This window comes from Telopea speciosissima, chromosome 11, assembly GCF_018873765.1.
Source record: "Telopea speciosissima isolate NSW1024214 ecotype Mountain lineage chromosome 11, Tspe_v1, whole genome shotgun sequence".
Lineage (NCBI taxonomy): Eukaryota > Viridiplantae > Streptophyta > Magnoliopsida > Proteales > Proteaceae > Telopea > Telopea speciosissima.
This window is the reverse complement of record NC_057926.1, coordinates 51,634,568-51,660,829: the sequence shown is the minus strand read 5'-3', so window position 1 is coordinate 51,660,829 and position 26,262 is coordinate 51,634,568. Positions and strand designations below refer to the sequence as shown.

General features: G+C 38.5%; 3 protein-coding genes across 3 annotated transcripts; 1 reads left to right on the top strand and 2 right to left on the bottom strand.

Annotated features, from left to right (window-relative positions):
- Positions 1 to 434: 434 nt before the first annotated feature.
- On the bottom strand, positions 435 to 16,531 carry LOC122646244 (RRP12-like protein). The gene is made up of 18 exons (XM_043839746.1): positions 15,982 to 16,531; positions 14,895 to 15,414; positions 14,178 to 14,438; positions 11,014 to 11,105; positions 10,503 to 10,712; positions 10,016 to 10,420; positions 9,403 to 9,578; positions 9,094 to 9,187; positions 8,923 to 8,979; positions 7,576 to 7,710; positions 7,414 to 7,485; positions 6,543 to 6,656; positions 6,232 to 6,393; positions 5,951 to 6,082; positions 2,714 to 2,815; positions 2,554 to 2,636; positions 1,549 to 1,689; positions 435 to 1,211 (listed from the first exon to the last, which is right to left on the bottom strand). Exons 1-18 carry the CDS (start codon positions 16,492 to 16,494, stop codon positions 614 to 616), a joined length of 3,867 nt encoding a protein of 1,288 aa, XP_043695681.1. The 5' UTR covers positions 16,495 to 16,531; the 3' UTR covers positions 435 to 613.
- A 3,053-nt stretch (positions 16,532 to 19,584) lies between these two features.
- On the bottom strand, positions 19,585 to 20,616 carry LOC122645314 (cytosolic sulfotransferase 5-like). The gene has a single exon (XM_043838629.1). The coding sequence runs from the start codon at positions 20,614 to 20,616 to the stop codon at positions 19,585 to 19,587; it is 1,032 nt and encodes a 343-aa protein (XP_043694564.1).
- A 5,073-nt stretch (positions 20,617 to 25,689) lies between these two features.
- LOC122645313 (flavonol 4'-sulfotransferase-like) lies at positions 25,690 to 26,262 on the top strand. Its single transcript, XM_043838628.1, has one exon. It carries the CDS (start codon positions 25,690 to 25,692, stop codon positions 26,260 to 26,262), a length of 573 nt encoding a protein of 190 aa, XP_043694563.1.

The window sequence follows — 26,262 nt, the reverse complement described above, 5'->3', positions numbered from 1 at the left end:
GACGGCCAACTTTCTCCATTTATCTAGACTTCTGTCCATAACTTATTCTGAAAACCATTATGGCAATGCCAACCACTTGTTCTATGTTACAACTTGTAACAGACACAAACACAAGTATCATCTAAATAGAAAACTTGGACGGCAAGGAACATAAGGCAGCTTCTATTCACATCATTTACCAAGTGATCCTCACCTAGGCATCACATATTTCTTACTCATTTCTTTTCTCCAGTAAGACAGATAAATCAGTGGGTTGCTATATCATATTGGACTATGAAGATCATCTTCCCATAACTAAATAAAATGTTTCACATTTGGAAGCATACATGAGTTATTGGGTACAGTCCATACCCCCAACAGGTTCTGCTTCAGGCAAATTTTAACTCAACAAGTTTCATGGAAGCAAGCAACATTGCTACTACTTTCAAAAGTTATTATACTCATCAACTTGGGTTCCTTCCCTAAAATCATCGATAAATACATTATGGAGATCTGATACTCCTTGAACATGACACCGACGTTGGTCACATTTCAGGATAATTTTAATCAAAATGCCGGTATATACCACTCTATTCTTTCTACACTACAGATGACAAATGAGTTTCACATCTCTCTACCTGCTCTTTTTGCTGCTCTTCTTCTGACTCCTCTTGAACTTCATAGCCTTCACCAACAGTGCACTTGATGCACTCTTGCCTTCGAACTGCTTTGTCAGCTTTACCACACTAGCCATACCCTTCCTTGCAGCTGCTCGCTGCTCTGGTCTACGGCTTAACATTTTGCGATCAAGTGGCCAGTATGCATATGGCTCAAGCTTTCCCTTTCTCGTCACATCGCCACCAGCCTTCCTACTAGTGTACTCGTTCCCCGTATATGCCCACCCAGTTTCTGATGTCTTTCTGCGCTTCTTTTCGGTTTGTTTGGAAGACTTTGTCTTTGCAGACACATGGCTGCTCCCTTGACTTCTGACATCCATGTCAGGATCAGCAGGGAACTCTCTCTTCTTTGGCTTTCCTTCCTCACGGACTACCAAGCGTCCTTCAGAGTCAATCTCTGGCTCATCATCTGAATCTGGCTTCCGTTTGAGGTGTCCAGAGGATCTGAGGGCCGACCTTGTCTTTTGTTGATCCAGTAAGTCAAGTGGATCATCTCCTAATTGGGCAGAAAAATCCTCTGGCAAGCTTTTGGCTGCTCGTTGAGTTCTCTTTGACCTACACAGTTTATTCATGATCAACTCAGTCAAAATATCTTGTTAAAAATAATTGCAAAGTGGAAAATTATAGCATGGGAAGAAGCCATCAGCCTGTCATCTCCTGCTGGACATGCATTATGGCAGCTAATATACTGGTAAAAGGTATTAGCTCTATGCTAAAACCTGTCCAAAGGAGTCTTACCAACTCCATATCATTCTGGCAAACCATCTAAACAGTCCAAATTAATGCAATTAAACAGATCTTGAATAGATGTTCCCATTTATCCCCAGAATAGGGAAAAAAACGTGTTCTTACCATAACACAACATATGCTGTTCAAAAATGCAAATACTGACCTTAATAAAGACAATTTGGACTGAGCAGCCTTGCTGCGGTGACCACCAACTGTTGTAGCTTCCATGTACACTGCATCACTGCCCTCAGAGTCTTCATCCCCAAAATCAGAAAATATTTTTGTATGATTCCATCCACTAAGCCTGAAAATATTCAATGATCAGAAGCCACCATCATTAACCAATAGCATTTTTTGAGACAGCACCCCATGATTTAGTAGGACAGTTCTACGATCATCAATGATGTATGGAACTGAATGTTCAACATTAAATAAACATATAAACTAACTTAGTGTAGCTGAAATGAGGATGATGAGGTGGATGAGTGGTAAAACTAGAAAAGATAAAATAAGGAATGGACAAATTAGAGCTAATTTAGGCATAGCTCTGATATATGATAAGTTGCAAGAAAATCGTTTGAGGTGGCATGGACATGTGCAACGGAGACGGCCTTTGAATGTTCCAATATGGAGGGGGTGACTTGATTCAGGTTGAAGGAGATAAAAGACCCAGGGGTAGGCCTAAAATGACTCTAGGGAGAAGTGAGGAAAGACACATTTTTTAGGACTAGTATCAATTATGGCTTTGAATAAGAGCTGATTGGAGAAAAAGGATCCATGTAGCCAACCCCATTTAGTTGGGATAAGGGCCATAAGGCTGAGTTGATTTCAGTTCCAAGGCAGTGAAACCCTCTGTTAAAGTTTCGGTTTACAAGTAATTCAATGTTTCCACTAATAAATTTTCATTGAAATTGTCCACATGCGACCCCAGAAGATCTTATATTTTACAGAGTACAAAATAGAAGGCCATCTGGGAGAATGACACATGATTGCATAACCCAGGTTCAAAACCACAGAGCATTTCTTATATTTGATTTCTCACTGAATTTCAGGCCTCAAGCTGTCTGTAGGAGGATCTAGACTTAAGGCAAAGACTAAGGATAAAGAAAACAAAAAATTACAAGCAAAAAATCACTTCTTTAATTAGTTCCGTTAATGACACACTTACCTGGATGTGGATGCTTTTGAAAGACGAGATCTAGCTTCGTCCTCAGAATTACCTGAACTTTTCCGCTCTTTCCGTTCATTTATCTGTGTTTAACACAAGAAGATTTTGAACAGGAAAGTTCTAATTTAATAAGCATTTCAATCAGAAGAATTTTTCTAACCTTCCGGATATTTGTAAGGAGTTTCATGTGTTCTTCGGGCATTACAGCTTTAACAGCCTGTAGACCACATTTCTTAACAAGCATTTCAAGGAGATGCTTGACCTGACAATACCAAACATAAGTACACAGCAACATCAATAATGAGGACATGTGTTTTTCACCTCAATTCCAAAAATAAATAAATAAAAAGTTCAACAGCTTTAAGAGACAAAAACTGGACAACATTGCAACTGGTACTGAGAGTAAAATACATGCTTATTAATCTGGAATATACAGCAAATAGACCCAGAGTAGAACATCTGACCAAAAAAAAGGCCCAAGGAAAAAATCAGACAAAATCTGCATTCCATTGATGATCTGGAAGCACTCCACAAGCACAAATCCTCGGCGCGGAATATAATCCCAAAGTACCCCTGGAAACAATCTAGAAGGAATTTTATTTATTGCATGACAGTAACATCAGATCCCATCTTCAACTGGGGGGTAAGTTGGGGGCGTTTCCAAAAAAAAGTCCACATTACAAATCCTTCGTGTGCTCTCTATGTTGTCTATGGAGACAATGAGTTGAAGAGTTTTGGTTTCCTGCCATTCCCTGTAGTCCTATTGTAGAAGTTGTACATATGTTTTGAGTATAAAATTGCGCAAAACATTCTTGACTGTTGAATCATGACTTGCCAATTTAGATGGATTAAAGATGACAAGGTAAAGGCATGGGGGAGGGAGAGATAGAGAGAGAGAGAGAGTTATTCCAACAGTCCGACATACAACCCAATTAGAAACTGATTTGAGAAAAACTGCCATCACTGTTTACAAATCAAACCAACATCAAAAAGTTCTGGAATATTCATCCAAGCACCACATCTTGATCTAAAACCCAAATTACAATCTGTTACAACCCTCCATTAAGCCAAATGGTTTGAGAAAATTCTGAACATAACTGTTACCATACAAGGGAAGTTACCTCTAAGGCATCCATTCTGGGGAGCATGCTATGGCTTTCCCTTCCTGTTGTGGTTCCCTGGGGTTAATGGCTGGAGAGAATTCAAAGGTAAAAGTGCCAGTATAGGAATGCACACAAAGCAAAGGAATTGAATATACCCTTGGCACCCAGTTAATGGCTGGAGAGAATTCAAAGGTAAAAGTGCCAGTATAGGAATGCACACAAAGCAAAGGAATTGACTATACCCTTGGCACCCACTTTTGAAGAACTTGCAGATGTTCCTATGACTGAAGTTCAACGACTAACTGCAATAGGTTTTTTGTGTAGCTTTTGGTTCACAGACTGGTATAGTGGTATATTAAAATAGTGTAGAACTGGGGACACTCATATTGTTATTTGATTAGGGGCCTTCATCATTCTAATAATCTATTTACATGAAAAAAGAAAAACCTATTTCCCTCTGCTACCCCGCCTTTTTTTGACATTGCATTGATAAATTTCAAAAGACCCTCCAGAAAATGACAGAGCCACTGGGTCTTGACTAAGCCCATGCTGTTTTCTTCAACGCAATAAAATTCGAACTCCCTTAACCACTCTATCAGAGTCATCATCAACCCATAAGAATTGATTCCAAGTCACCACTATAATTGATTTCAAGCTCCAAGAAATGGAGTCCACAGAACAAGAGAACAATCCACAAATAGGAAAGGACAAAGAGACATACTAGTAGCCACTTCTGTGAGCCACGGCACCAATCTCCTTCCAAACTACCACATCTAAATGTAAGATCTCACAATTCTCACCCTCTCTGCCCAACATCATCAAGAATAGATCATCCCTTTCACATAATATAGGTCACAAATTCCCAGAAAACAATCCTCCAATAGAAATCAGTCACCTATTAAACCTCAACCAGAAGTTCTCTAGACTCGGAACCCATGTGACGAGCTCCCACAACCGATGATGTGGACCCACTTATGCCTGAGACTCAATTAAGTAGAGATATTTATGATGCAGGGGAATCAGAGTAGCCAACTAAAATGGCTTGGATATGCCCCATTGAGCATTGGATCAATTTTTCTGTTTCGGAGCCTTCTACTAAAGGAAACTGGTTTCTTCTGCCACTTTTCTTAGGCTTAATTTTAGATGGTCACCATCATTTTGCATTTTATTGGTGAAATTTGAAAGGCTACTGAGAATAGTATTGAGACTTGAGAGAGTTATAATTGATTACTGGTAAGCGTCCCAGGCTTCTGCTTCTAGGCTTCTAAAAGCCAGTTTCTGGGGTTAAAAAAGGGATGTGCTAAGAAGAACATTCGTTTAGAATTTTTCCATCAAAAGCTGGAGAAGCCTAGAAACAGGGGGAGGGGTGCTTTTGGGCTTATGGCAGTACAGATCCAAAAAAAAATGTTCTTAACACCAAAAGCTGGTTTCTAGAATCATATAAGCAAAAGCCTGAGATGCTTAGCCAAACATGCACCAAGTCTAATTAGCTTAGGAGTCTTATTTTGTGTTTATTTCTTAGCTAGTTAAGGAGTACAGCACTCATAAGAGTTACTAAATTGTAAGTAGAGTAATATAAGAAATTAAGAATTCTTTTGAGAGTCTAATAGTCAAACACGTCAGAGACCCAAGGGTCTGGTTATTACCTATAAAAGGCGATGTAAACAACCTATTTTGAGTGAGATTGATTGGCTTTCTGGTTATTGTTAAGGGAATGGCTGTCTTCCAAGTGGTTTGATCAGATGTAGTTCATGGTGAACAAGCGCCCCCCCCCCCCCCTCTCTCCACACACATTTTTACCTATAAAAAGTGATGTAAACAACCTATTTTGAGTGAAATTGATTGGTTTTCTGGTTATTGTCAAGGGAATAGTTCTCTTCCAAGTAAATTGATGTTAGTTCATGGTGAACAAGCCTCTCTCTCTCTCTCTCTCTCCAAGAGACTGGAAACAAGGCCCACAACCTCCTGCAGGAGACAAGCCAACCCTCTGGAGATGCCTCCTCCAACCTTTCCAAAACAACTAAAGAGAAGTCTTCTTAGACCTTTACTTCATCAAGATACTGGATCTGCACTCCTTTCGATGCTAAAAGCATCAAAAAGGTTCCTAGCATTTCCTGGGTCAAATGCAACATCTGCATCTGCCAAAAGAGGGTTGCATTGAGTACTAAATTGAATGAGATAAACCTTACTAGACCTGGAGGTCATCTGGCTGTTCCTCGAGGCAGACAACCTTTTTCTTAATATTTATGATAATAACTTTCTACTTCAGAGGTTCAAAAATGAGAAAGACAAACCTTGGCTTTAAAATGGTTCTTAGCGTCATCTTGGGACTTCAACAACAGTCCTTCGACCATGCTTCTCAAGTGTGTTTGCAACCGGTCAGCTTGTGATTTGGCAATCAATACCTTTAGTAGACCTAAATTAGCCTGCATTAAGAATGAAACCAGACAAGCTAATCAACGAAAAATACACTTGACGTACTAAGGGATTTGAGACCTTTGATTCATTTGGCAGTCAGCTAAAACCAAATAGTTACGAATATGAAAATATGTCATATTGAAAGAGAGGGATAAACCTTCATTATTTCTCTGTTCTTTCTCTGTAGGAGGAGGAAAGCAGATGGAAGCAAATTGTAAGCTGCTGAGACAAGATCTGAGAATTCATAAGCAAGGCGAGCTAAGCCTTTCACTGCAGCACTGATCATATGTGGTGTTTCACCAGCCAGGCCTCCAGCAACCTGTAATCAGGAGAAAATGAGCCAACAGAGGCATATGATGGTCAGTTAAATATTAGCCTTCCAAGTAACATCTCCAAACTTCACAATGTAATGGAATAAACAACATTTAAGAAAAATAATTATGAACAAGCAATCATCTAGGATAATACCATGTTAAAAAACTGCAGCAAAAACTCCTTTTTGCCGCCTCTATTTTCATCTCCACATGCATGACCAATTTCGACAAGGATGTCATAAGCCTTATTTCTTGTTTTCCTATTAGCCTGCAAAGTTAAATCCACAAAAGACACTCGATCAGCAGTTACTAGTAATGAATTCTGAACTTTCAAGTGAAATCTGTTGACATTGATGAAACATTTCTGTTTCCCAGGCTGTCAAAATCACCCCTTCAAGTGACACTTCAAGATGCTACTAATCAAGTTATTCTGGATAAAATCTAACACGGGTATATTGCAAAACCATAAGACTACAGAAAACAGAAGCGAGAAGTGCAGAACAAACCAACTCTGGTGTAGCCATGTAAGAAACGTCTGAAAACATGAACTAAGGATAAATATGGGAAAAATGGAAGAAGTCCATTTAATTATTATTTAGGACTTGGCAGTTCTTTCTGTTTCAGTCCAACTCGAAAACTGATATTAGGACTTCGGAGAATAATTAAAGGAAAGTAGGATATTTATCCCCAACTTTGAGGTGGAGGGATGGAGGTGGGATGTTTCTCTACAGAAACACCATTCCTTACATTTTTCGATTGGATGCCAGTTCAAACAACTGTTTTTGGCTGAAACAATTTGACAGAGACTGGCCAGTTGCCAGCTTTGACCTGCTTTGGATGCATCTCTGGGATGAGGAGCCATGAGAATCAGTCAGCAACCCAGTTCCCAGACCAGCCTGTCTGATTCTAGATAAAGTTTTATATTTCATGGACAGGTTAACTACCATAATAATGACCAAGTCAATAAAGAAAAACAAGTTCCAACAAATACCTAACGGAAGATTCCAGGAGGTTACAAGGAATACCTCTTTCAGTGCAAGTATTATCTCAGTTAGGAAAGAACTAATGATGTTGCTTTTCCTCTGTTCTGTTGCATCCTGTAAAAATAAGAATAGCTTATAGGCTTCAAGATACATCAGGGGCATAACTGAAAGTCTAAAGTAAAGATGAGTACAATTTCTAACAACCTTGGAAACATAGACAGTTAAGAAATATAAGCAGTCAAGTCTATGACGTTTGGCTGAGAAGTGACAGGATGGCAGTGCTTCAATCATCAGTCCTAGCAAGTCATCAAGTTTGGTTGAAAGGAACTCACCACGATCCTGGCCATGATTAAGCAAAGATATCAGTCAAAGACCATCTATTTTCAAGATGCCAGCTTCTTGAGCTGGTAAAATCTGGGGATAGCTACTTCAGACTGGGTTCAAATTATGTTTTCCCCAGTAAGAAACTAAACACAGATAGCTTCTGCATCAAAGTAAATAATAAATAAGTGTATCCTTCAAATATTCTATAGACTTCACGACTTGGAAATCCAAGTTCATGCTACAGCTCTACCCAACAGGATGGCTTTGAGAGTGTATCCTTCAAATATTCTGTAGACTTCACGACTTGGAAATCCAAGTTCACGCTACAGCTCTACCCAACAGGATGGCTTTGAGCTTCAATCTATCAACTGCACTTAATTAAATCTTATCACAACTAAATCAAATTTGACTACAATAATCCCGTACAGGATGGCTGTTAGCTTCAATCTATCAACTTGACTCAACTAAACCTTATCACAACTAAATCACATAGGTCTACAAGATTCCCATTAGGAATAATAATCTGAATGGAAAAATCTCCACTAGAAATTTCTGAAATAGTTAATAAACAAATCATGGGTCCCTCCTTGTCTATATGTCCATGTTTGTGGAAAAAACAAAACAGATGGTAACTACAGTTAAAAGATGGGAGGAATCAATCATATTCCGAATTACAACATGATGCATCATCAACAAGACTCCCTTTACATTTGATAATGTTTGGTTGCTTTTGTTACATTATTATTATTATTATTATTATAAGTAGGTGAATTCTTATTGTCACAAAAGTCTGTTCTTTCTACAAATGTCACAAAGCATCTATTTTGCCACGTGGATAGATGATATGTCCATTCCAACCGTTGAATAGAGAGGACATGGTCTAGATTAGCCATGTGTCAAATTTAGTCTAATTCAATCAAACACCCCCTTTTATATTGGCACACATCCCATGTAATGTGTACCAGTACTCTAGACAGTACTGTACACAGTCCCAACTCTGCATGGAAACTGACATGTAGATTTAAAAAAAAACAACATAAAATGGATAGCTCAGATTTGTCTCGAGATTTTCAATTGTTACATAGGAAATTATCCTCATTATCATTATCATTATGCCAATTATCATTACCATTGCCATTACCATAGTACCATAGTACCATTGTCATTATCATTATCATTACTGTGGACAGACACAGAGCTTGAAAAAAGTTGAATAGAAATCGTTACCCTGAGAATAATTGAAAGAATTTTGTACGCCTTTTTCTGGATCAAACCTTCATCATCCTGCAAATCAGAAAATCTCAAATCTTATAAAGGCAACCTTAGTAGAGTAGAAAACATGATTGGAGTACCCTTGGAAATGAACTAGAATCAACAATAATAGGTAGAAAAACAGACCCTTAATGCTGGTTTTATTGCATAAAATAAAACATCAACCCCTTCAACATCCAAACCAGGCAGAAGAGATACAGCTAAATCCAATACTTGTGCCCTGAAAATGCAATGAAAGCGAGGTATAGACTGTCAAAAACTAACAACAATAATAATTAATAAAAAAAACTACAGATGCAATCTTCATAAATCCCACAATTAAAATCTGGCAGTTTCTACAATTAAAAATGTGACCATCTTTCCATAAGCAACAGCACTGAGAGTTATTAAACTACTAAAAGAATGAACCCATATGCATTGGAGGAGAAAACATACCTGGCAAGAGATGGTGAATGTTCAGTCCCTGCACCGTCAATCTGCATAGCGCTGTTTCTGGACTGTTCAGCCTTAGCAGCCTCCTTCGTCACCTCCAAAAGCTTCTGCATTGTAGTTTTGTAGAACTTCTTGACTACTTCCTTATCTGATATGGAAGCAAACTCGCCGATTGTGGACTGTAAATGGTTCAAAAAATTGTTGTATTTCTTAAACTCCCAAACACCATGTGTGAAACAGATGACAGCTAATATCATTTAGATGAGTTCAATCATAGATGACTATACAAACCAATGATTGATGATTCTAAGGTTAAGCAAACAGTGTGCATCAATACTTATTAACACTTCTGTTGTTGTAAACTTTTCAAGGAAAAAAATTCCAATAAATATGATACCAAATCAAACTTTTTATATTATAAAAGAGAGACAGAGAGAGAGAATTAAAGTGGGAGTGCTTAGAGGATGCATTTCACAAGACAATATCTCAAGATCCTATCAAAACAGACAACACCGTGGCAAGATCCAAATTCAAGATACACTGCAACAAAATAACAAGGAAGAAGTTGACATAGTTACAATAGGCATGCAACTACTATATATGCATAGCAAAGTACCTGCAAAGATCCACCACTATCTTTTGAAGAATGCATGAAGATCCCTGATAAAACTGACAAGAACTCACGAGCAGAAGACTTCAGGGCATTCAAATTATCTGCTGCAACTTGTGGCGTATAATATGCCCGAGCTCTCTGTTCAGGAATACTTATTTCATCATTAGACTGATCCTTATTCTCTTCCAGCAATCTCTTATTCTGTTGAATGAGAATCTGCAGACTGGAACATATGATCCCATGTACATCAGGCTCTTCACGAAGGGCACTGCATAACGCTTTTTTGAGATCCTTGAAACTCTTAGCAGTATCTAAAGGATAATTGCAAAAGGCAGGCAACAAGGACCACAGTGAATATGCAAGTGCTTCTGCACTTCTTGCTGAGACGATCCGCCCCTCTTGCTCAAGCTGCCAAAAGTAAGGCATTACTAGTAGCACAAACACATACTAGGAAGCAAAACCAAGCTACCTACTAAAGCAAGGTTCGTACCTTCCGGGATTTCTGCCTCATCAGTCCTACCATGCCCAAGATTGACTTTGTAAAGAAGCTCAAATGAGCGCCCACAGTATAATGCTTCAAAATCGGAAGCAGCCAAATATTAACCTCAGAGAGGTCTTCTGCCTCCAAATTAAGGGGTATTAAGCTTAAAAAAGTTTCAGGCCCCATTGCACCAAGAGCTGATCCTAAACATTCATGAAGCTGCAAATTCCGAATGACATCAACATCTCAGCATGTAGATCAATTCTAAAAAATTTAGAGCTCAGAACAGTTCAAGGAAAAAGTTTGGGAAATAGATTTTCTAAATTTGAAATAATTTCGGAGAACAATGGCATTGATCATTAATAATGTCCTTGATAAGGTATTGATAAAACCAACCATACAAACAAACGAAATATATTGTCAAGACTGAAATTAAAGATGGATAATTCATCTTCATGAAGAAATGAGATTCATCCTATAAATGGAACTTTCTTTTTATTTAAAAAAAAAATGTGGTCACCTGTTTCCTGGAAGGGAGGTCTTCCTCTGGTAGCTTCTGCATATCTGCTAGGCCCTTAATGGTTCCTCTCAATAGATACGAGGAATATTCTCCTGAGCATTGGATAATAATCACAGGGAGTAAATCAAGTACAATGAATTATAATAATGTCAGCATAAATTTAGAACGAAAAAACAAAAAGGTAACTTGTAGTCCTACACACACAGACAGAAGAGGGGAGGGAACACTAACAGACACAACATTCATCCATATACCATGTGACAATACAAGATAATGCAGACCTGGGTTGGAATAACCCTTACCGGGCTGCTTGGGGGCCCACTCAAACAAAGGAGCACTCAAATCCAAGAGAAAAATGACAAAACAGTAATTAAATATTTAAATCAATGTTTCCAAAAGGAGGGTGGCAATTCTGTAATTAAATGGAAGTTTAAACATAAGAGAAAAAGAACAAAAGGGAAAGGTAACGTACAATATGGGGCGGGGGGCAGACTTGGAACTAAAAGAAAATAGGAACAAATAGAAATAAGAATGGAAGGAAGGGGTATTTAGGGAAAGTGGGTAAATAAAATAAAAACACAAGGAATCGTGAAAAGAGGGTTGTCTTCTACCTCAAGCCAAGAAGTGACGGAGAAACCAGAATTGCTTCCAAAGAAAAGAATCCCTTAAATCTCTGTCAGCTGGATCTGAGACTTCAGGCGAAGGGGTGTGGCTCAAAGCTCTATTGATTCCAAACCTTCACAGTGTCCATTCTCAACTTAGAAAGGAGTATTTAATCCCTGAAATCAGACCTGGAGAACTTCACAGTTGCAGATTTCTCAAAGACTCGAATCTCACAGCAAAGGAGGACTTACGAAGCAAGCTCTTGGGGTTTGAGTCACCCTAATGTCAGGAATATTAGCCCTAAAGCCTGAGGAAGCAAGGCTTGTAAGGGAAGAGATCGAACCAGAATAGAAGGGGCTATTATTACCGCCCAGAACAGAGCAATAGCTTGCTGGTTGTTCAATCTTCTTTGTTTCAGATTTACCTAGTGCCAGAATAGGGTATGCAAAGAGGAAACAGAAAAGAAGAAGCAGAAAAACAAGAGGAGAAGAAGAAGAATTCAGAAGTGGGAGGAGATGCACGCACAGCCCACGGCAGCCATCAAACTAAACCAAATAAAATGTCATTATCCAAAACTGAATATTACGCTGGTTACAAGAAATATTTAAAGAGAAATTAAAATCCTAATCCTTGTCGAAATCTAAATTAGAACCGACTATCTAAATCTAAAACAAAATTTCAACTCTAATTGGACTGTAAAACTAAAACAACTTTGATTCAAACTCTACTTGTATCTACGGCTGAAATAAAGGAAAAATAATAAAAAAAAAACTAATTCCTCATTTATCCAACGTCTAATTGCATCAACAAGAAGCCTGACATCATTAAACCAAGTAAGAGAGATCTCAAGACAGGCCATGTATGTAAAGCTCGGTCACTGGGCACTTGTTTTCTGCCACATGGCAACCCAACTCAAACTGAACTTGTGGACATATTGCCTGCCCCCTCATCCTCTAGTTCCAGTCAAAGTACATATCACCATGTAGAGATAAACTTTTGACAGAAGGTTGAAAAGACAGTTTTGAAAACAATTCGTAATGATGAATAAAAATTCAAGCCGGGAAAATTCAACACGAAATTGGCTTTATTTACCCCAAAAAAATGGCTTTAACAGGATCAAATTAGAACAGTCAAAGGAAAAATGCTATAACCCAGTAAAGGCACCCGCCTAGGCAACAAAGGCACCTAAGGCGTTGCCTAGATCAAAACAGTTAATTTCTGAAGAATCCTACTGTGATAAGGATTAGTCAAAAGCAAGAGCATAACTGAGAAATCAACTAGGGTTCTCAGAAATTCAGAACAGAACTTCAAAGAGAAATAAATCTAGTCTTAATGAAGTAAACTGAAATCAGAACTAGAAGCATATGACAGAAACCAGTAAACAAAACAGAACTAAAATATTGAACAGAAACAGTATAATCGCAGGGGTGTGAGTGTTCAGATCTGACTTTTAGCTTGATTGATAGATAGAAGAACAAATAGAAGGATAAAACTGGCTAGGAATTCACCAAAGCTTGTGAAGGGAATCCACACTTGCACTTAGGAATCTACTTTAGTCTTCACTTGGAACCGCCAAGTGCACCCAGAATCCACCAGGTAAACACCACTGAATCCACGGGGCTAATACTGAATCAACAACACATAATTCAGAAAAAAAATAAACTGAAAGCCTTTCTTCAAATTTTTGTGAGGGTCTATGGGCAATACATATATTTATAGCTACCCCAAAAGCCTGTGATTGGCTTATGAGAGAGCTTACATCATTCAATCAATAGGAAATGAGAGTTCCCATCATCCATCCAATAGGAAAGCTCCAATCTAATCCCAATCCAAGATATGCTTTACAATAAAAAAAAGGTAACTTCTATAAGATCACCATAACTTGAGCTACTATCAAGATAAGATTCCTATTGTAACTGCAAGATGTCATGTCACATCTAAGGCTTTGTTTGGCAACATTCTTATGGAACATCTCTTGTGTTCTTTTGTGCCACTAGAACAAAAAACACCTAATAAATGTTTGGCACACCGGTTCATCTTTTTGTTCTTTGGGAGAAACTTTGCACATCTGTTCTGTCTAGACAATGTGACAACTATGGTTTTGATCTCAGATTCAAGACAGATTTTACAGAATAGTCTCTTCCTGCAGAACAGGTCCATTGATTACAGTTTCAGACCTATCTGATCTAAATTGCCAAAGTTATTATCTTTCTCTGTTTTGGGTTCTTATTCCTACAACCTGTGAGATCCTGTTCATGCTAAATTTCTGCTGGATTTTCCTGGCTTGAGTGTAGTCTTCATTATATCCTCTCCAGAAATCACCAGTAAATAAGAAATACAAACTGTAGCAGACTGCATTGACCAAACATTCACGAATACAAATAAAAGCAGCAATTTGCAGGATATCATAATAAAAAATCGCATTGAGTCTAATTATTTAACCATGTCATTATGTCTTGCTTGAAGGACAAAAAATACTTGTTAATTGTACATCCAGGAAGAAAAGAACCCCTGAAATGAAATGAAATATATTCCAAAGGACTTGGAAACAAAAGAAATACCTAGTTTATCAAACACTGTTGAAACAACCTGAAACACCATGTCCCAAACTGCAATGTACTGATAACCAAGTAAGCTTTCAATCGTGGCACATATTTTTTCGATGACAGTTGGCTGTGACCTTCTTGCATCAATTTCAGTATTGACCATAATCTGATCCACCCCTTGCTTGATCAACCTTTCATCAATGCACGCAATTATTAGACTCTTTAATGCTTCCACGGCTGCAAACAAAGCCTCCTCATGCTCACATGCCAAAATTTCTGTCAATACCAAAATACAACACTGATTCATTAAGTACACAGGGTGTTATAATATTGTCTTCAAGCAGTTCCAAATTCTCCACTGATTTCTTCATATCCAAAACTTAAATATTTCAATTAATTCAATATCTATTACAATAGATTTTAAGACTTCAATCAATTCCATTGAATCACTATCATATTTCAATACTGGTCCCACTCACAATCAAATATTGTGGTGATTTCGACCAAAGTTTGTCCAATTCCATTGAATCACTGTCTTATTACAATACTGGTCCCACTCAATCAAATATTGCAGTGATTTCACCCAAAGTTTGTCCATATTTAATTCTTTTTTTTTTTCCCCATAACAAAGATGGATCCGGACTTGGACTAGGGAAATGTTTGTAACCCTATGTAATTTAACAACCTTAAGAAAACATACATTTATAAATAAGGAAAAGAGAAATCACAAACCTCCAAGCGCATTGAACACAAGAGGAAGCTTAACCACGCAGAGTTGCCTATTCAAGGCATAAACTTTTCGCATGCCACTATCTAGTAAGCGTGCAGTGAAAGTCATGCCATCCACAGACTTCTCATCAGCAGAAATAGATGATGCAAGAGAGCATAACAGATCTAGCAGAGCTTCAGGACAAACTTCTGATGTTGGATAGATACAAAGTGCATGCAAACAATCTGTTATTCGTCTAATAACAATGGGTTGTCGCACTTCCAAGAGAGTCTTAAAGTACTTTAGAATGCCTGTTGTGGACTTAAAGGACATTAGAGGTAGGCAGTCTTTCAAAGCATACAGAATATGTAGAACCTCTTGCGCTCCTTTGGGCCTTTCTGAAGCATTAGGATTTGATCCACCAGCAAGTAGGAAAAATTTTGCAAAGATTTTTGTGATTTCATCACTAGCACGTGCCAGCACCAGTGACCCTTGAAAGCTCCGTAGGACGTCACAAAGACATGTATGTGATTGCCTTCTTATCTGTACAAAATTGAGCTGACCATGTTATTCCATGTTATTTTTATGTTTAATCCATAAGGCATGGACAGAAAATTACCATATACTGCGTATACAATTCAATGATTTCCAAAAGATATTCTTGGTTAAAAATAAAGTAAACATGATAAAAAATATCAACCATCCATGTTATTCAACAAGCATATAGGGGACGCTCAAAAATACAATGTCTTCAAAAATAAATTTTCTAACTCCATGAGATACGCAAGGGTAGGAGGCCAGAAGGGTAGTGATAACTGAGATACATGACTAAACAAGTAATTGGGAATGTATAGTTAAACTACACATACATAATACACAAAATTTCCTAGATTGAAGAGCTTTAAAAATAACGAGGTCAGTGTTAAGAAGTATCAACACTTCACCCATTAAGAGAAGATTAGCTTCCAATGGAGCACGGGAATTATATGGAAGAAAAGGGTAAAAAGAAATTCCTCTGCCGGCCTATTCGAGTTTTATCTTGTTAGTTGTTATGGCAAGCAGTGGAAAAATATATGATATTTATGCAGAGTGTAAGTACTAACAATTTACCTTATCGTCAGAATTGGTAACGAATCTCAGAACAACAGAATAAAGATTTTGAAGACAATAAGGGTTAGAATCCGACCAGATATCCTTATCACTGACAATAAGCAAATGCGAAATGCACTTCAATCCCGACGTCACAGCTCCTACATTCACGGAGTCACGGTGAAGGACACGAACTAACGGTTCCGAAACAAAATCTCTCTTCTTTCTCAAAACTGCACCTGACACCCTCGGAAGAATCATTGATAGAAGAGTAAGAAAAGCTGGGATTTTAGGATCAGAAGCTCCGGGTTCATTGGAAAGTCGATTAAGTGAAGAAACTGTTGCGCCAAAGTAAGCTATAGCTGTTAATGGAAGTCCTTGATCTTTGAGTTCCTGGGACATGGTACCGATGACTAAGCAGAGGTGCTGATGGTCTTCCTGTGCCGAATTACCGAATCTTGAGAGGATAGAATTGCAAAGATCTTCACTTTCTTCCATGGGAATTTGGGGTTCGTGAAATTCCAAGCCCTCCATGGTTGCCGAGGAGGAGAAACCCTATGTTGGTGAGATAGACCTGGTTAGGGTTTAGGGTTTCGGCAAGGAAGAAGAGAAAAAACGGTAAACAAACTACAGTATAACTTAAAATAATGGGAAAATTACACTGCCACCCCCTAAGGTTTATATTAAATACTAAGAGACCCCCTGTGTTTCTAAATTATACAGCTGCGCCCCCTAAATTTAGGTTAGTTGTTACAGTCAGCCCCACTTCGTTAGTTAACTGTTACAGTGTTGGTTAAGTTTGCCTTCAAATGATTAATATACCCCTTCTAGGGTGTGAGTTTACCATTTTATCCATAGGGCATCCCTTACAGATTTGCAACAATGCTCCCAAACCAGAGAAGAGGGAGTCGGGGGTGGGGTTCGCAGGGGTCCTGTGTCTAAAATCTCATCCGACCATGATCCTCCCAAACCAGAGAAGAGGGGGGTAGGGTTCACTGAAGATTGCGAGGACGACTAGCTAGAGGAGCTGTCGTTCTCCGATGAAGCCAGACCTGGGTCTTCCATCCATATTGGAGAAGCTGGAGAAGAAAAATGAGAATTGATGGAACCAAGTGGAACCCAAAACCAGAAACGAACAGAGAGAAAATAGTATTGGAGAGAGATTCAATTGGGTTAGGTTTTTTGGCAAGAATGAAGAAAATGAAAAGAGGGTTTCAGTCAGTGGTGCTCAGTCTTGCAGGAAGGGTTTCACTTTTGATTTTCTTTCGTTTTTGGTTTGGATCAATTTCTATCCCGATTTGATGGAGACAATCCTTTGCTAGTGCTTGAAGGTTTTTGGTTTATGATCAGTTTGAATAGGTTTTTGGTTTTTTGACATACGAAGCTCTGTTCTCTCTTCATCTAGGGTATTTTAGTCTTTAACCAATTGGTGTTCTGTAACTCTGTATTTATGGAGATAATTGAAATCGTGAATGTCAAGAAGTTCAGAGCTTTCAAAAAAAAAAAAAGATTTTTGGTTTATAATCTAAGAAGAGGGTAAAGTTAGTATTTTACATTGCATTATTTAACAATTTTTGATTAATGATATTAGATGAGGGTAAAGTTGGTATTTTAAAATTATATTATTTAACACTGTCCATTCAGGGGTGCGATTGTATAATTTAAAAACACAGGGAGTCACTTTGTATTTAGGACTTGTATTTAGGACAAACCTCAGGTGATCACAGTGTAATTTTCCCTAAAATAAAAAACCAAAAAAAATTAAAAAAAAAAGGAAAAATTTCTTCTCTCCCTTATACTTTGCCTTAATTACAAATATCTCTCCTCTATTTTCAATTATTACACCTATTTTCCTGTAGTTTATAATCTATTACAAGCAAACCCAGGCCATTAGGGTCCATCTGTTAAGTCGTGATGTAGATAAGGAGTAATAATTTTAACCCCTAAAATAACCCTAGGTGTATGTTAGTATGCAACATGACTCTTTTACCCTTGGGATAAAAAATGATTAGAAGAAGCAGCATTTCATCTTCTTCCTCCTCACCGTCACCGTCGGTCTTCAATTCCATCTTTTGGCAAACCAAAAACTAGAAATCTTCCTCTCCAAGACCACGTTTTGGCAAACCATCTCGACAAGGAAAGCTTTGAAGAGTGGGTGTAGGATGATAACATGGGCCTGGGCCTACCTTTATTCTTTCTTGATTCACTTGAAAACACTGTGTGCGCTTTGGGATCACAAATAACGTCTCGGTGGATGATTTGTGTCTCCAATTTCTCATGTAGATAGAACAGAGCAGTCGCTAATCATCTTTATTATAATTGGAGTCATATACAAGAAGCAATTGGTCCTCATAAATTCACCAACCTCTTAGGCAAACAAGGTTTCGCTTGCAGAGCTGTGCGAGCGCCATCAATTTAGCGGCGAAGGTCTTCTCGTATTGTTCACCTTTCTCAGTTAAGGACTTGACGGCGATACTAAAGGTTTTAGGTTTGTTGGAGGTTGAAGCGGTGGTAGGGCAGTGGTGTGCACAATGGGGTGTAGTGTAACGATGGTTTGAAGAAGAAGAAGTGGTGGTCCCACTTTTTATATTAATAGTTTGCTCCCTTCGAAATAGGACCCACACCCAAACTACAATGAACCATATTCCTAACTTGTTCACTAAATAGAACACCATTTTTCTAAAAATTGATCCGCTGCCTAGATGGGTCTTGATACAGATTAAGAATAACATGCATAATAGATATATTATTCTTGTTAGTTCTACAGAAAATAAAGGTATCATTAAGAAACAAATAAAAAATTACCATTTGTTTAGCGGATTCATTAACTAGGAAGACGCTGTCAATTTCGTGTACGACAGAATGGCCGAATTCTACTATGTGATTGAGGGAACTTTATAGCTCTTCCATGTGTTTAACATGAAATGAATTGCCTTTTTCCTACCAAAAAAACTGCCTTGTGGGTACAACGATAGGGGTGAAAGTTTGTCCGATGAGCATGTGCCACCCAAAAATTTCACGTCCTGGGCTGGGCTAGGATGGGATTTAGGCTCAGGATTGGGCCGTGCTGGGCTTGAGCTGAGCACTACCTGGCTGAGCCCTGCCCACATCATTGATTTAATATATTAAATGGGAGAAAGAACGCTAACCGGTTCTGTATGTGGGTGTGTAATTGCGCCCAAACACAACCCGACGCAAAAAAACCGCTTTACGCGCTAGGCTATGTACCTAATTATTCTTCTTAGATGTTAGGAACTCATTTTTCAATTTATATAAAAATAACTAAAGAAATAAAATGAGATCTTTAGAATTACTTTGTGCTGAAAACTAGAAAACAAACTTGCATTTTCATACAGGATACTTCAAAAGTTAATAGAGTTCAGTAACACATACATCTGATTTATTATAGAGGTAACAATCCAATATGATAGATTGGAGAGTTTACCCAGCTTTCTAAACCCAGTCCCAAACCCAGCATTCACTAGTCTGATTTCCCCTAGAACACAGCAAGGGAGTTTTAATTGCTTCCCAATTATTCTTACAAAATATATAGAAACCCACATTCCAAAGAGAGCCACATGCACCTGCAATAGAGAAATTAACCAAGAAAGATACATAGTAAATTTAGAGTGTTAAGCCTGAACCATGCAATTTTTGCTCAGTGATGTGGTCAAGTTGCTCAATCATCTCAGGTGTGAGGAAATTTGCTGAGTCTCCAACTTTACCTCGCCCGAAGAAGAAACTGTTTGAAACACCAGGATAACTTGTTCCAGTTTTATTAACTGGCAAATTGCTTAAATTCTGGAAACTACAGAGCTTTATTATTTGATCAATCACCCCTTCTCTCTCTTCCATTGAGGAGAAGGGGTATCCCATAAACTCTGCCAATGATTTCAAGTGAAGAGCTGGTTCAGCTACCATCTCTTCATACTTGAGGAACAATACATTTTGAGGCCTTGCTAAGCTTTCTTTCCAATAACCCAACACATGATCCCAAAATGGGCAACATGAAAGCATCCCTTTGCAAAACATCTCGAATGCATCTTCCAGTTGCAGAGGTTCCAAGGAAATATTCAACCTGAACTTGTTCGCGAAATGCCACCATGATACTAGAGTATCCTTGGTGTTCCTGCAAATATAAACAATCCGGGTAGTCTCTGAATGTGTAACAGATTGCGGTAGCGATGTGTAAGGCATGTGTGTGCTGAACAGAGTAGGCGATGGAAGAATGTCAAGGTTAGGAATTCGGTTGTCATTGACATAATCGTTATATAGACTTGCCTCTATCACTGGCACTAGATGGTGTGAGTTGAATAAGAGCAAAGGGTGCTGCTGATCTGAAGGAGGATGAGATTCGCGATTCATGACAGCAAAGGCTAGTGATCTTAGCCAAGTTGAGCCACACTTGGGGGTGCTAGCAATAAGAATATCACTGGGTTTTGGCTTGAAGTGATCTTGAACTGCTAATGGTCCACCACTAGTTAGTTCCGAATCATACCAAAAGCCTTGGTATTGGTAGAGTGTACCTGACCAACCTTCTGTTGTGGGAAGTTTGGCAATAATCTCCCTGTATCTCTTGTAGATTTTTGAATCTTCTTCCTCTTCTTCTCTGCTCTTGGGTACAAAACATATTTTGTAAGGAGCACTTTGGGCCATGACTGAATGAAAGTAATGAGAATATGAAAGGAAGAAGAAAGGGTCTCCACTCTCCAACCTTAAGACTGAAAGTTTTTCTAGACCACTGAAGCTAGAGCAGCAGGCTTTGGAGAGGTTTTATGAAGCTGGTCTGTGATGTAATGGTAGATATCCAAAAGAAGAAAAATGGGAAAAAGATTCCATCCACCATGTTCTCAACTAGAAGGGTACGAGTCATGGGTCCGACCCCTTGGTTTGTCCATATCCCTGGTGAAGAATGGTGTCTGAATGAAATATTTCTCAGAATAGTGAAAGAAAAAGAGAAGGAGAAAAAGATTTTGAGACAATCTTGACTCCACGTCCTACTCGACAATTATTTCTCAAATAATTTATAAAGTGACTCTCTTCCTTTCGACCACCCACCTGATCTGACTCCACTACTAGACAATTAATACATAATTGATGGGATCGGGCTCCTCTATGATTGTGCTGCCATCGAGCTACCTGTCACCACCTCAACACATATGCCCACATCTAATAGTTGGACATCGAGCTCCTTTTAAATTTGAATTTTGAATAGCATTTGGATGAGCATCTGTGCTGAGGTGGCGACCTGAGAATTGCACATGAAAGGATAACAATAGAAGATAAGATAGGATAGACACAGGAGATATTGAAGATAAGAATTCACCGCACTCTTAATCTTACGGTGGTGTTGTATTTATATTGTATGTGACATTTACATTACATTTGAATTTAAATTTCAAACAACAAAGAGGAGTTGAGTTTGAATGCAAAACAAACTCCTACATACAAGGTGATGAAGAGAAGAGATAAACAGAGGATAAGCTGTTAGCACTTTGTGTGGGATAAGCCTTGACTCGATCAACATGCAATCCGTTGATGATGGAGTAGCATGCAACACAATGGCCGCACAACCCCAGGTCACAGAGGATTCAAATCCTAATTGATCTCAATAAATAACTGATCTCGACACTCAACCACTTTAACACCAACAACTAAAGTACTGATCATCTTTTTCATACCCTTTCAATTAAAAAAAAAAAAAGATTTCTTGATTTTTGCAAGGTCTTATGATAGCCCTTCATGGGTGTTGGAAAAAATAAAATCGAGAAAGAAATTGTAATCTGCTTTGAACGTGCATTCGCTATCTTAAAGGAGATATTTGCCTCCACATGACAAATTTTCACCTTCAGGACTCAACAAAGCTATAAAGACAAAACACAGAATTTCTTTGAGAGACACTGATTACAAGAGAGAGAGATATTTTGTTTGAACACTGCACTTCTATTTTATAGAAGTGAAGCACCTCTTCTGAACAGACATATCTGTTCATTTATTTAAACCATTAGATCGATTGCCATCCGATCTAATGGTCCAGATTAAACCAGAGATGAAGCTGTTCACAACGATCACACCATATCAAACGTGACTGTAGGATCTTCTAATCCGATGGATATGATCACATCAAAAAATCAGCGTACAAGTGCTAAGTGCGTGCTACGCCATCCTTGCATATACACCGCAGAATGTCTCCCTTTTCGGTTTGACTCAAGAAACAAAGAAGATAATATAATAAATACCATTTATAACTCTTGTAGTTTCCCGATGTAAGACTAAAGCACTTTACCCCAATAATATAATATTTATTTAATCTCTCATCTTATTAGAATCTATCTAACAATGGGTGCTATAATGAATTCTTTGTGTAATGATGGGAATCATGAAGAATTGATTGGAAGGTATATTTGATTTTTGAAGAACAACATACCATTCTTGTCTAAGATGTAAATGGATTGAATACGGTTTCTCTGGAACCTATCGAACCTTCAAGAAACTTCAATACTATTAGATATTTAACTTTTTTTATTATTAGTTGATATTTATCCAATTCGGATAGATTTTGTTCCGGATTATCCAAATTCGGATCCGGATACTCTTTGATGAATACAGATATGGATGAGAATCGGATTTGAATTTTTGACTATCCATTTACATCCCTATTCTTGTCTTCCCATGGCCCCACGGTTTCATTTATTGATATTAATTCCAATATGCGTACAAGCTTGAAATGACTTCTAATTTCTTCTTCAACCGGTTCCAACCAATGAGGCAAGGGTTGAGTTATAACTGCCCAGACTTCCTTCTCCATGTTGCCTAAACAAAGCATCAGCCAAAACATTACATTGCTCCTTTTTTTATTAGATGGCAAAATCATATAATTCAAGGGAAAAGGCAGGGCACACCATTGGCGTAATGTAAGCTAAAGCCCACTGTGTCTATCTCTCTTTTTCCCCTTTCAAATGACCCCGTGTCCATCTTGTATAATTCCCCATCCCGCTCCCCCATTGGTGTCGCCTACTAGTTTACTACTACACACAAGCGGTGTGTATCCCTCTCCCTTTTTTTTTTGGGAAATTTACGAAACACCCCCTGAAAATGGGTTAAAACTCGGATCACCCCTTGAAATTGAAAAATACTCAGATCACCCCCTACATTAGAGCCCAATACTCAAATTAGACCCTACCGTTAGTTAATTGATGAAGTCAGCTTGTTAAATTTTTTAAAAACCCTAAACTACCCTTGAGAAGAATTAAATTACTATTTTACCCTTAGATCTAAAAACTTAACATGTATAATTAAATTTACAATAATACCCTTCCTTCATCTTCAACCTAAAATACCCCACCCTTTTCCTGCAACTCTGTTTGCAGCACCGCCGCCGCCGCCACCGCCGCTGCCGCTGCGGCGTACCTCGTGGAGAAAGGTAAAGATTCAACGAACCAGCTTGAAGGGAAAATCCTGTACAGCCAAATCTCAATATTATCCCTGCTCCTTTCATCTTCTCTGTCTCCGTTCCTGATCGATTGCACCAGCAGGAGCATACTCTCCGTTCCTCTTCTCTATCTCCTCTCTGATATTCTCTCTCCCATCCCAGGTAACGTTTCTCTTCTGTTCTCTTTATTTCTTCTTCTTCCCTTTTCTCTTTTTTATTTCTGTTTCTATTAAACCTACACTGTTACTTTGTTTTCCATGTAACACCGACAACCACAAAGTTGGATCAATCTCCCTTGATCCTTCGTTTCTACTCAGATTTAGGGGGTTGAGGCCTTACCTTTGGGCAACCCATCTTGTTGAACCTAAGCTCCAAAGCTGGCTGGAATAGTGGGTTTCAAAACCACTTTCAAATATGAATCTAAACCTACCACTATAAGTAGTTTCAGTCATATTTCCTTGAAATAAAACTTGATTTCTGATATTGTTATTGCCCATCCCTAAGAGAAATTTATAAAACTCGATTACAAAGGTTTCAGGTTTTCAATTCAATTTATAAAACTCGATCTAAGCTTTTAGGTAGATTCGTAACACATAGATCTCTTAGGTTTCAGGTTTCAATTGAAATAAAACTTGATTTCTGATTTATAATGAGTTTTATACATTGAATCGAAAGAGGGTTTCCGCTGGAAAGAACCCTACAGCCACGCTGGAAATTCCCCTTCTCCCTGCTCTGCTTGTTCGACTACTTCTTCTTCCTCTCCCACTTTCTCAGATTCTTCATCATCATACGCATGTGCTCCACCTTCACCCTCCGATTCAACATCCGAACCGATCCCAGGTCTTGTATCATTCCTCAGCTGCTTCTCACTATTCTTGATTCAGACCGGCGACTGCCGGGATTGAGTTGCAGGTGTGAGGAAGCAGAGGCGGCAACGGTGGTGCTGCCTGAGCGAAGCAGAGGCAATGGGGTATTTTAGGTTGAAGATGAAGGAAAGGGTAGTATTGTAAATTTAATTCTAATGATTTAACACAAGGGTAAAATAGCCCTTTTATACCAATAACTAACAGCAGATTAACACCGTTAGTGTATAGGGGGTGATCTGAGTATTTTCAAATTTCAAGAGGTGATTTGAGTTTCGATGATTTTTAGGGGGTGTTTCATAAATTTCCCTTCTTTGTTTATATATATGTCTTCAAACTTCATGGTATGTCCCAATCAATTGTGTGACAGAGACCCTACCTTTATTAGAATTGTTTAGAAGGAATTATTCCATCATCTAAAGTAACGTGGACAAATTCGGTTTCGAATTTCCCATGTGCTTGAAGGCGAGGACAATTTCAAGGAAGAAGGAATGACACTTGACTACAATAAGAAGTGTTCTAGTTGTATTGTCATAGTTGTCTTTTTTTCTAAAATATAGTTCACTAAGATCAGTTATGTATTAAACTATTAACTGTCAAGTAGTGGAGTCAGTTAAGGTGGTTGAGAAGAAGTGAGTCACTTATACACCAAGAGTCTCTCAAACTCTTATCTCTTTTTCTCTCTCTATTTGAGGAGAAATATTTCATTCAGACACCATTCCTCATTGGAGTCCAGTGAATCTTCACTTACGTGAACTGAAAAACCTCTTCACGTACGCTGCTGAGCCGACGTGTGGCAACCCATTGTGACAGACTAGCCTTATAAAACCTCTTCAAGCTAGCTGGCCTAGCTCAATAGCCAAGAAAAACTGAGGCTTGAGGCTAAAGACCCATTCATATTCTCATTACTTTCTTTTCCCAACTTTACAATTAGCAAGAATTAAGATCAGATCGACCAACCTTTCTTTATCTTCTTACTTTCACTCATGGCCCAAAACGGTCCTTACAAAATAAGTTTTGTACCCAAGAGCAGAGAAGAAGAGGAAGAAGATGAGAAAATCTACAAGAGGTACTGGGAGATTGTTGCGAAACTACCCAAAACAGAAGGTTGGTCAGGTACCCTGCTCTACCAATACCAAGGTTTTTGGCACAATTCCAAACTTGTGGGTGTTGGACCATTGGCAGTTCAAGATCACTTCAAGGCACGACCCAGTGACATTCTTATTGCTAGCACTCCCAAGTGTGGCTCAACATGGCTGAAATCCTTAGTATTTGCTGTCATGAATCGCAAATCCCATCCTCCTTCAGCTCAGCAGCATCCTTTGCTCATATTCAACTCACATGATTTAGACAAATCTATAAAGCAACAAAGTCAATGGCAATCGAATTCCTAACCTCGACATCCTTCCGTCTCTTAGACTTTTTAGTACACACATGCCTTACACATTGCTACCGCAATCTGTAGCACATTCAGAGACTCCCCGGATTGTTTATATTTGCAGGAACACCAAGGATAATCTAGCATCATGGTGGCATTTCGCGAACAAGTTAAGGTCGAATATTTTCTTGGAACCTCTGAAACTGGAAGATGCATTTGAGAGGTTTTGCAAAGCGTTGTCTACATGTGGCCCAATTTGGGATCATGTGTTGGGTTATTGGAAAGAAAGCTTAGAAAGGCCCCAAAATGTGTTCTTATTCAAGTATGAAGAGCTGCTAGCTGAACCAGCTCTTCACTTGAAATCATTGGCAGAGTTTGTGGGGTATCCCTTCTCCTCAATGGAAGAGAAGGAAGGGGTGATTGATCAAATAATAAATCTCTGCAGTTTCCAAAATTTAAGCAATTTAGCAGTGAATAAAACTGGTGCAAGTTATCCTGGTATTTCAAATAGTATCTTCTTCAAGGAAGGTAAAGTTGGAGATTCGGCAAATTTCCTCACCTCTGAGATGATGGAGCAACTTGACCGCATCACTGAGCAAAAATTACAGGATTCGGGTTTGACACTCTGA

Excerpts from the sequence above, each read along its gene's own strand:
- LOC122646244 (XM_043839746.1), bottom strand. The coding sequence starts at position 16,494 with ATGGAGGGCTTGGAATTTCACGAACCCCAAATTCCCATGGAAGAAAGT. Across the intron at positions 15,415-15,981 it reads TTACCAATTCTGACGATAAG|ATAAGAAGGCAATCACATAC; the intron begins GTAAATTGTTAG and ends AATTTTGTACAG. Across the intron at positions 6,083-6,231 it reads AGAACAGAGAAATAATGAAG|GCTAATTTAGGTCTACTAAA; the intron begins GTTTATCCCTCT and ends TTCTTAATGCAG.
- LOC122645314 (XM_043838629.1), bottom strand. The coding sequence starts at position 20,616 with ATGGCCCAAAGTGCTCCTTACAAAATATGTTTTGTACCCAAGAGCAGA.
- LOC122645313 (XM_043838628.1), top strand. The coding sequence starts at position 25,690 with ATGCCTTACACATTGCTACCGCAATCTGTAGCACATTCAGAGACTCCC.